At 41.8% G+C, this 11,854-nt stretch overlaps 1 protein-coding gene across 1 annotated transcript in view; it reads right to left on the bottom strand.

Moving 5' to 3' along the window:
* Positions 1 to 4,125: 4,125 nt before the first annotated feature.
* The window catches only part of PPA1 (inorganic pyrophosphatase 1), a 36,643-nt gene continuing 28,914 nt past the window's right edge, over positions 4,126 to 11,854 (bottom strand). The window contains exons 7-11 of the mRNA XM_053922539.2: positions 9,399 to 9,526; positions 9,054 to 9,139; positions 6,040 to 6,109; positions 5,016 to 5,058; positions 4,126 to 4,469 (exon numbers count right to left, since the gene is read on the bottom strand). Of these exons, the coding sequence (XP_053778514.1) occupies positions 4,438 to 4,469; positions 5,016 to 5,058; positions 6,040 to 6,109; positions 9,054 to 9,139; positions 9,399 to 9,526 (359 nt within the window). The 3' untranslated portion in view covers positions 4,126 to 4,437. The remainder of the gene's footprint in view (positions 4,470 to 5,015; positions 5,059 to 6,039; positions 6,110 to 9,053; positions 9,140 to 9,398; positions 9,527 to 11,854) is intronic.

Below are 11,854 nucleotides of genomic sequence, written 5' to 3' on the forward strand. Positions count from 1 at the left end.
ACGGAAAAAAAGAAAACCTGATACAGCTAAACAGTGAAAAGATGAATCACAGTCAGAACTGAGGACGCCAACACCTTTCCAGCAAATGACAAAATAATAAAAATCAAGGACAGAGATGTGAACGACACGATCAATGCACAGGAGTTGGCTAACAAAAACAAGGCACCCCACCCCAAACCACCAAAATACACATTTTTTCTCTTAAGCACCTGTGGAACATCCCCTGAGTCCGACCGCACGCTGGGCTGTACAACAATCTTAATAATATAAAAGTACTGAAATCATACAGAGCATGTTATCTGACCATAATGGAACCCAACTAGAAATCACGACAGAAAAACACATCAGGAAAATAAACACATGGCTAAAATTGATCTACAGGTTTAATGCCATGTTTATCAAAATCTCAGTAAAACTTCTTACAGGCATAGACAATAAACACAGAAAAAACTTATTTAAAAAGTTCACTGAAAAGGCCCAGAGCCGCCCTGACGAGTGTGGCTCCGTTGGTCGGGCATTGTTCTGCAAAGTGGAAGGTCATGGATTGGGTCACCGGTCAGGGCACAGGCCTGGGTTGCAGGGCAGGTCCCTGGTTGGGGGTGTGTGACAGGCAAACGGCTGATATTTCTCTCCCTCTCTTCCCCTCTAAAAAGAAATTATTTAAAAAAAATTTAAAACAACAAAAAAGGCACAGGGCCTGAACTAGTTAAACAGTCTTGATACAGAATAAGGTGGAGGACACTCTATCTGGCAGTAAGGCTTACCATACAGCCACAGTAACCCACAGAGCGTGGTACCGACAGCGGGCCAGCCACGTGGCTCAGTGTGTGGTACCGACAGCGGGCCAGCCACGTGGCTCAGTGGGACAGAACAGAGCTCCCAGAAATAGGCCCAAACAACTGATATTTAACAAAAGCACAAAAGCAATTTAAGGAAGAATAACCTTGCAACGAATGGTGCTAAAGCAACTGGGCTTCCATAGGGGGTAAATGAACCTTGGCCTAAACCTCGCCTCATACAAAAAATAAACTCCAAATGATCACAGACTGAAATGTAAAATGTAAATCTATAAAGCTTTTAGAGAAAAACATAGGGGAGAATCAGTATCTTGTAGGATACAGGAACCTACTTAACTTGTACAGAACAATGTATCACTCAAATGAGTACAAGGAACACTGGGAAATCTGAGTAAGATCAACGCATTGAGTACCAGCTGAAGTCCTTGCTGTGATATTATATGAAAGTTTACAAAACCTTGCCTTTGGGGGAAATTGGGCAAGGTGTAGAGATAATCTCTTTTATTTTTTACAGCTGCCTTTGATACAATGATCTCATTAAAAATTTCAAAAAAAAAAAAGAGAACCAAGATGGCGGCGTAGGTAGACACACTGCGCCTCCTCGCACAACCAGAACTGACAGAAAATCGAACGGCAAGGAAGTCTGACACCAAGGAAATAAAAAATGAACATTCATCCAGACCGGTAGCAGGGGCGGAGACGGGCACCAGGGCGGAGAGGACTTGCGTGGCTGTGGCGGGACTGAGACTGGCGGAGTGTGGGATGAACAGGGCAGGCAGTCTGACCACTAGCAGACCCTGCGGCCCCACATTCCCGCAGATAGGCCGGGAGGGCCGGACTCAGAGTGGCAGAGAACGGGGCAGGCAGAGCGGCAGGTGGCACCCCGAGGCCCCACATTCGCGCACAGATAAACCGGACAGACAGTGGGGAGCAAAAGACCGCGCCACCCAGGGCTCCAGCGTGGGGAAATAAAGCCTCAAACCTCTGATTGAAAACGCCCGTGGGGGTTGGGGCAGCAGCAGGAGAGACTCCCAACCTCACGGGAGAGGTGGTTGGGGAGACCCACAGGGGCCTGGGGTGTGCACAAGCCCACCCACTCGGGAACCAGCACCAGAGGGGCTCAGTTTGATTATGGGTAGCTGAGTCAGGGATTGGAGTCCAGTGGAGGGTGGAGCGGGCGCCATTGCTCCCTCTGGGCCCCTCCCCCACATACAGGCAGTGCAGTGACCAGCGTTACCCCGCCCTGGCGAACACCTAAGGCTCCGCCCCTTAAAGTAACAGATGCACCAAGACAAAAAAAAAAAAAAAAATGGCCCAAATGACAGAACACTTCAAAGCTCCAGAAAAAATACAACTAAGCAAGGAAGAGATAGCCAACCTATCAGATGCACAGTTCAAAACACTGGTTATCAAGACGCTCACAGAATTGGTTGAATCTGTTCGAAAAGTAGATGAAAAAATGAAGCCTATGCCAAAAGAAACAAAGGAAAATGTACAGGGAACCAATAGTGATGAGAAGGAAACTGGGACTCAAATCAACGGTGTGGACCAGAAGGAAGAAACAAACATCCAACCAGAAAAGAATGAAGAAACAAGAACTCGGAAAAATGACGAGAGGCTTAGGAACCTCCAGGACATCTTGAAACGTTCCAACATCCGAATTATAGGGGTGCCAGAAGGAGAAGAGGAAGAACAAAAAATTGAAAACTTATTTGAATAAATAATGAAGGAGAACCTCCCCGATCTGGCAAAGGAAATAGACTTCCAGGAACTTCAGAAAGCTCAGAATCTCCCAAAGAAGCTGGACCCAAGGAGGAACACACCAAGGCACATCATAATTACATTAGCCAAGATTAAAGAGGAGAGAATCTTAGAAGCAGCAAGAGAAAAGGACACAGTTACCTACAAAGGACTTCCCATAAGACTGTCAGCTGACTTCTCCAAAGAGACCTTACAGGCAAGAAGGGGCTGGCAAGAAGTATTCCAAGTCATGAAAGGCAAGGGCCTACATCCAAGATTACTGTATCCAGCAAAGCTATATCATTTAGAATGGAAGGGAAGATAAAGTGCTTCTCAGATAAGGTCAAGTTAAAGAAGTTCATCATCACCAAGCCCTTATTATATGAAATGTTAAAGGGAGTTACCTAAGAAAAAGATCACAAATATGAACAGTAAAAATGACAGCAAACTCAGTTATTAACGACCACACCTAAAACAAAAACAAGAGCAAACTAGGCAAACAATTAGAACAGGAGCAGAACAATAGAGATGGAGATCACATGGAGGGGTGTCAATAGGGGAGTGGGAGGGGGAGAGGGGGGGAAAGGTACAGAGAATAAGTAGCATAGATGATAGGTGGAAAATAGACAGGGGGAGGGTAAGAATAGTGTAGGAAATGTAGAAGCCAAAGAACTTATAAGTATGACCCATGGACATGAACTATAGGGGGGAATGTGGGAGGGAGGGGGTGGGCAGGATGGAGTGGAGTGAGGGGGGGAATGGGACAACTGTAATAGCATAATCAATAAATATATTTAAAAAATTTTTTCAAAAAAAAAAGGGACACTTAATATATTACATGAATAACATCTCTTCACTTTTACAAAGGAAGGAACTGAAGTGGGTTGGTTGGTGACTGACCGAAGATGACCGAGCTAACGAGCAGATGGGCTAGGATTAAAAATTCAGGTCTGTGTAGGTCCACAGCCCAAGCTATTCTGGCTTGTAACTCAGAAAATAATGTAAATGACTTACTGGCTCAATTAGTTGCTTAGAAAAGTAAAAAAAGTAATATTTCATTTCAAAAGGTGCACAGGATTGTGTTTTCTACTAATATGATATAAATTAGAGGCTTTTAAAAGTTTTTATTTTTAAAAAATATTTTATTTAATTTTAGAGAGAGGGGAAAGGAGGAAGATAAAGAGGGAGAAAAACATCGATGTGCAAGAGAAACGTTGATGGGTTGCCTCTTGCATGTCTCCAAATGGGGACCTGGCCTGCAACCCAGGCATGTGCCCTGACTGGGAATGGAATCAGCAACCTTTCAGTCTGCAGACCAGTACTCAATCCATTGAGCCACACCAGCCAGGGTTAAATTCAAAAGCTTTTGCTTTACAGTGGGATACTAAGAATTAGGTAAGAGTCCGGTATGAAGACTATTGTAAAAATAAAGAATTTCACTCTCAGATTCCCCCAAATAAAGTTGGTTTTATTCTAATAATTATAACATTGAATTGTAAGATCATCGACAGGAAAACAAACACCAAACAGCACCCTCATCAGCTTGGTAATGTCTGGCTTCTTGAAAAAAATAAAAATACGAGCCAAGTTTCAGCAAAATAATTTTATTTCCTAACATTCAGTAAACATATACATCCAATATCTTGCACATTTATTCACAAATGACTTTCAAATTCCAATAACTGCTTTGATATTTAAGCATGTACTCGAAGTTATCTTAGTTGTGATATGAAAAATGCTTTTATATGGGTAATACACTAAGTATATTGGATGGGTCACAAGAGTTTGCTTTGGTAGATTAGTTCTATAAATTTAAAGTTTTGAAAAACCACTACTTTTGCATCTACTACTTCCAGATGAATAGGCTGCAGCAATATCCATATGTATCCGAGACATTTCCTTAGTTTTTCTGGTGATGGAACCACTTATCCACTACATTCAGAGAAAATAAAAACAAATTAGAATAATCATTAACCAAAATGCACCCAACATATAACAAAGAATAATATACGTGCTTTAATGTGTCCTATTATGGATCACCTTAAAACAAACTTTCATACATGCAGTCTCACTAGGCAAAAACAGGTGATTAATCACAGGGTTTTCTTTTGGGCTTCCTTGCTCTTGATACTAATCATCTAACCGTGATTCTCACCAGCAGAACCTTACAGAGAATTCTACATCTATATGCGGAGAGAACCGCTTTCTGGGGGAAGCAGCCTGTGGCCAGATGGGGACCCAGAGCCCAGCCTTCTCCAATGTCCACGAAGCGTCTTCCTAGAACCATGGTTTGGAAGTGGCTGTGCCTGGGATTGGCACCGAAGGTGGTGTGTACAGCCATCCTTCTTCCCACACACTCTGTGGGAAGTTTCTCTCCCCCTCCCTTCCTTTCTGTATGGATACGGTACGTAAGATTTATCGATAATCCCCCCCCCCCACATAGTGTTTAATGTTACTGTAGTAGAATGTTGAGCTTACCATCTATTGGTATTGTGCAGGCAGAGTCACATGGTGGTGGTAACTAAAATAAATTATTAAAATATATTAGTCTATCCTATTTTTTAAAAAGCTAAAAGTATACTGACACAAAAATTAAAATGAATCTGAACAGAAGATGATTATCCTAATTTTTAGGTTCTAAAAATAGTAATTTACAGGGCCCTGGCTGGGGGCTCAGTTGGCTGGAGCACCGTCCTGTGCCCCAAAGGGCTGCAGGTTCGATCCCTGGTCAGGGCCCGTCCAGGAGGCAGCAGATCGATGTTTCTCTCCCTCTCTCTCAAATCAAACATATCTCTCGAATCCTCTCGGGTGAGGATTAACAAAATAATAAAAATAGTAATTTATAGGAACAATGCAAGTTTGCTCTACTGCTAAGAAATGCTAACAAATTCAACCCTATTTTAATGATACACGTGGGAATAATACAAATAAATAAATTTGAAATGAAGAATAAAAACATTTACACATATACAATGATTTCATATGTACTACACACACACACACACACAATGTAGGTAGAGTGTTCTCATTGAAAAGTCATGATTGCTAACCAATGACTTTTCCGATTTTTCTTATTCGTTCCAACTTGGTCAGGATTCATTTATAAAGATACATCTACGGGCACTGCCTTCATCATTAAATTGGTGTGTTTCCTCTTACTCAATTACAAAGCACTAGCAAGTCAGACCTCATTTTCTTTTGTTTTCCCTAAAATGAGAATAAAGTAGGATAGTCTAGTTCAGTATTCTGGTTAACCCAAATCAGATAACGAATAGTACAAAAATTATTTCTCTGATACATAATGCACTACCTTAAGTCTTTTCTAGGACTAGGAACCGCACCCCCCCACAGCCATGTGCACGTGCTCTGTAATTCTGGGACCACGCACAGTGCTGTGCATACAGGAAGTGCTCAAATACGAGTTCAAAGAAGTACTTTTCCCCACTTAGCACCGCATTTGTAGCCCCCATGCCTGTGCTTTTTCCAGGGAGCTCTTACGTACAGCATCCACAATGGCTTTGGCAGCGTCAGGGTCACACTTGAAGGGGCTCTCAGACACTGTGGTATTCATGCTGTAAGACAGAAGCAGGCGTGAGGTGCAGTAACACAAATTGCTCTCTTAAGAGTTAAAATGCCTTCTAAATAATATATTATTTATAGATATGTATTATAAAATAATATAAGAAGGTTCACTAAAATAAATAGAAATATATCCTATGCTTATGAATTGTCAGAATTAAAGTTGTTAAAAATGTCCATACTGCCCAAAGCCCTCTACATTAAATGCAATCCCCATCAAAATTTCAATGGTATTTTTCACAAAAATAGAACAAATCCTAGAATTTGTATGAAACCACAAGAGATCCCAAATAGCCAAAGCAATCTTGAGAAAGAAGAACAAAGACGGAGGCATCACACCCGCTGATTTCAAACTATATTACAAAGCTAGAGTCATCAGAACAGTATGGTAATGGTATAGAAACACACAAATCAATGGAACTGAAGAGAGAGCCAGAAATGAACCCATACATATCTGGGCAATAATTTTTGACAAAGGGGCCAAGAGTGTACAGTGGGGAAAGGGGCAGTCTCTTGGATCAATGGTGGTGGGAAAACTAGACAGTCACCTGCAAAAGAATGAACTGGACCACTATCTTGCACTATACATAAAAATTAACTCAAAATCGATGAAAGACTTAAATATAAGACCTGAAACCATAAAGCTCCTAGAAGAAAACACAGATGGTAAGCTCCTTGACATTAGTCTTAGTGGTAAGTTTTTGGATTTGACACCAAAAGCAAAGGCAACAAAAGCAAAAATAAACAATTGGGACTACATCAAACTAAAGGGTCTCTGCATAGCAAAGGAAATAATCAAAAAAATAAAAAGGCAACCTACAGGATAAGAGAAATATTTGCAAATCATACTAATAAGGGCTTAATATCCAAAATAAAGAACTCAAAGAAATGAATAGAAAAAAAAAACCCAACAAACAATCTGACTCACCAGGGAAATGCAAATCAAAACCACAAAGAAATGTCATCTCACACCTGTTAAAAGTTACTAATATCAAAACTACAAGCAACAAAAAATGTTGGTGAGAATGTGGAGAAAAGGGAACCCTTGTGCACTGTTGGTGGGAAATGCACATCGTTGCTATGGAAAAGTGTGGAGATTCCTCAAAACACTGAAAATGCAACTGCCATATGATCTAGGACTTCACTTCTGGGTATTCACCCGAGGAAAATAAAAACGCGGATTCAAAACACATGCAGCATTCACTATAGCATTCACTGCAGCACTATTCATAGTAGCCAACATACGAAACAACCTGAGTGTCCACTGACGAAGGAGAGGCTAAAGAAGATGCCATACGTCTGTGCACACAACGCAGCATCACTCACCTACGGAAAAGGACGAAACCTTGCCATTTACAACAACATGCAAGGAACCCAAGGGCATCATGTCAAGTCAGATAAGTCAGACAGAAAAAGGCAAATACCGTATGCTCTCACTTATACAGCTGACCCTTGAACAACAGGGGGTCTAGGGGCACTGACATGTAATCCACATATAACTTTTGACTCCCCCAAAACCTAACTAATACCTTATTATTGACCAGAAGCCTTACTAATAACATAAAGCTTATTAACACATATTTTTATATGTATTATATACTATATTACTATAATAAAGTAAGCTACAAAAAAGAAAATGTTATAAGAAAATCATAAGGAGCCCTGGCTGGTGTGGTTTCGTGGATTGAACACCGGCCTACAAACCTAAGGGTCATGGGTTCGATTCCCAGTCGGGGCACATGCCTGGGTTGTGGGCGAGGTCCCCAGTAGGGGGCATGTGAGAGGCAACCACACATTGATGCTTCTGTCCCTCTCTTTCTCCCTCTCTTCCCCTCTGTCTAAAATGAATAAAACCTAAACAAAAAATCATAAGGAAGAGAACATACATTTACAGTACTGTATGTATTTATTGAAAAAAATCCACATGTAAGTGGACCCATGCTCTTCGAACCCATAGTGCTCAAGGGTCACCTGTATATAATATACTCATTTTGTAATCGGCCATCTTGCTGAATTCTTTACTTTCTCTAGGGTTTTCGGAGTACACAATCATGTCATCTGCCATAATAGGCTCCGCTTTCTCCAACATTCCTGAATCAAAACACATCATTTCTTCATTGGCTACTATTGCCAGAACAATGTTAGCTAAGTGATGATAGTGGACATTCTCTTATAAATCTTTAAATTCCTAAGAAATACATTGTCTGACCTTGGGCTGGGGGCCAGATAGACTTGGATACGAGTGCTAACTCTGAAACATTCACTGTGGGATGACTTTGGTTAAATTTAATCCGCCTCCATCTCTGTCACAAGCTTGGCAAACACTTACTGCGCAGTAACTACTCGCTAGTATCGGTGGCAGTAAACTGTGTGCGTGGTAGATACGGGTTTGGCTGCGATGCACCTTACAGACCTACATCGGAGAACACTAGCCCGTGCACCCAGCCTTACCTTACCCATTGCATTCTGACACCCTGACGCTAGGAACCTTTCCCAGATACCCTCACGAAGCTCTGATCTTACCGTCCTCCTTAGAGTCTTACTTCACCTTGTTCAGAGTACCGTATTTTTTGGACTATAAGATGCACTGGCCCATAAGATGCACCTAGGTTTCAGAAGAGGAATATAGGGGAAAAAAACCCTGCTCCACCACTGCTCCACCCCCCCAGCCAGGTAAGCTACATTCAGACTGTAAGACGCACCCCCATTTTCCTCCCAAATTTGGGGGTGGGGGGAAGAGCATCTTATAATCTGAAAAATACGGTATCTGATGGGCACTTTGCAGGTGTTTGTATACCTTCCCACTCACTTAAGCGCTGAAGGACAAACCAATGGTCTCTTTTCTAAGCCACAGTAACGATACAGCGTGGTCTGGTTACTAAAGCCTTTGGGGCAAGCCGGTCTGCTTTGTGTCAGGCACGCAGAGTCGATGCTTACCAGCTGATGCCTTTTCCATCGACTTTCTTTGCCACCAGGGCTTTCCAAAAGTCGTGAGTGCTTTTAACAATACCAATCGCAAAGTCCTGTAATTTGAAGAGATATGCATAACAATTAGAAAAGTATTCTTAGGATCATTTTCCCAAAGCCTGATAACTTTGCCTGTTTTGAATCATTTCCATGAGTCAAAAGTGGAAAACAATTAAATGCATAAATCGACATCGTGACTGGCGTGTCTTTAGACAGTGTTTAAGTGATCACGCAGTGTTTAAATGGCAACAGTAGGTTAAAGTACAAATCTCAATGCAAGCAGACCTGAAGCTACAGTTCCGAGTGACGTATTACCTTATCTTTAAATTCGGCATTGAAAGAAAACTGGTTCTCTGGTTTTCCATCGGGAACCTTGTACCTTCTAAACCAGTCCACAGTAGCTTCTAGGTAGCCAGGTTTCAGCCGCTTGACATCATTAATATCTTAGAAGAGAAGAGGCAGATTGCAAGATGCATATGCAATTATCTATGTGACAAGAATACCAAGGACGTATTTACTTTGAAAGAGCTCTGGGATGGTCATTGAAAAAGGTTCAGGATGATGGGAGGGCTAACCACTTGTTGAGGGGGCCACGGACACATTAAAAGGAAACCATCTAGTGTGTACGAACAGCTCTGACATTCAGTAGTAAGGGAACAATCAGTACCACACGAACTTCTATTAGATAAGAAAAGAGAGATAATCAGGGCCACAAAATGAGAGAACAGCTTGGCAAGTGTGGATAATTTCTGAGAAGGAGAGATACTAAAAAAAAAGGACAGGCTGAGGCTACATTCTCAAAAGTACACCAAAATGATGTACTAAAAGAAAGGAAAAGTGGATTTCACTGATACCACTGATGCATTACGTATTAAATGTGACTATTCGGGATCACAGCGCTTTAGTCCTGGCCAACAGCGAAGTGTTCTGTTTAAAACACTTTGTAGTTTCCGTACAGCCATCGACAATGGCTGGCCTCCGTCAGCTTTAGAGGACCAAGCCGCCACACAGTGCAAGCACGCGGCAGACCCAAGTGCTAAGGAATCAATTAGGGAAAGGATTTTTGGAAGGAGGAATATGCTCAACAACAGAGTATTACTGGTATTTGTATGAAATAACGTTGTTTAAGTCCAATTTATAAAATAAACAGTTAAAGAACGTATGCATTTATTTCATAGTACCACTAAACATATGGGAAGTTTACAAAGTGAACTGGGAACTATTTAAACACTGATAAATTTCTTCATTTTTGCAAATTTACTTTATTGCTTTGAGAGATATAGAGATATGTTGTTCCACTTATTCATGCATTCACTGGTTGCTCCTTGTATGTGCCCTGACTGGGGATCGAACCCGCAACCTTGGCATATCAGGACGACACTCTAACCACCTGAGATACCCTGACAGAGCACACTGATAAATTTCAAGGAACTCACAACTCACATAAAATGTGTCAGGTAATACGGAACTACCTGAAAAATCCAGAAATCCAAAATGGAAATATGGGGTATTTTCCAACAAATTGTCTAATTCTCCTATTCTTCAGGCACAAAGGGAGTGTCCAACAACTTAATTTAACAATGGCACTACTGGAATTCGCATCAGATCCCACAAGTTAAAGGAATCAGTCCCAAAAGACTTGGCCTGTTTCTGGCAGATCCCAGGCCGCCCATACCTCAGACGAACCTGTATACACCGGGGTTTCTCACAACTCTCTCTCTTAGGTTTAATAACTTGCTAGAATGACTCAGAGAACTCAGGAAAACACTTTAGTTATGTCAACTAGTTTATTACAAAGAATACAACTCAGGAACAGCCAAATGGAAGAGATGCATAGGGCAAGGTATGGAGGAAAGCGGGGTACAGAGCTTCCACGTCCTCTCAGGGTGGGGGTCCCACCCTCCCAGCACATTCACATGAGCACCAGCTCAGAAGGGCTCCAAATGTCATTATTCCAGAGTTTTTAAAGAGCTCAATCAATAGCGCCTCCCCCCAAGTTGGTGGATGGGCTGGAAAGCCGCACCCTCTAGTCACTTGGTCTCTCTGCTGACCAGCCCCGGTCACAGGCTAGCTAGGGCCCCCACCTTAGGTCACCTTATTACCATAAACTCAGGTTTGAAGAACGGGGCTTATCCCAAACAACAAAAGACACTCGTCGCTCAGGAAATTCCAAGGGTTTTAGGAACCTTTTGCAGGAACTGGAGACAAAGCTGAAATATATTTCTGCATTATACCATAGCAAGAAAAATATATAAAAGCTGACTAACTCCCTAACTGTGAGCCAGACATGGAAAGGGATGCTAGATCCAGACTAAGGAACCCTGACTACCAAACCCCCCCCAAAAACGTAGGAAAAAACACCTCCTTTTGTAATGGCCACACAGTATTCCACTGCCTGGGCAGCCCATAATTATTTCCATCTAACTTCTAGCTATTGAAGCTCTCTCCAGGTTTTTGCTACAAGGGCATACACAGAGCCACAATGAATATCCTTGTACGTACATCTTTGTGTATATTTGTAGGAAATTACGTGGACTGGATTCTTCGAAGTGCAGTTGTTGGGTCAAAGTGATACTGATCATAAGGCCACTTTTCTATAAATGTTCTAAAAAAATCACTCTTATTTAGGATATTTCAAAAATATTTCTTGTATAGAACCTGTATAGAAAGTGAAAGTGGCGGTTCATCTCTCATTCATATGGTGCTTTTCACTTCACAAAGCCTGTTCACCTACGGTCTCTCATTCAGTTACCCTCACGAAATCATGGGTT

Source organism: Desmodus rotundus, chromosome 4 (assembly GCF_022682495.2).
Source record: "Desmodus rotundus isolate HL8 chromosome 4, HLdesRot8A.1, whole genome shotgun sequence".
NCBI lineage: Eukaryota > Metazoa > Chordata > Mammalia > Chiroptera > Phyllostomidae > Desmodus > Desmodus rotundus.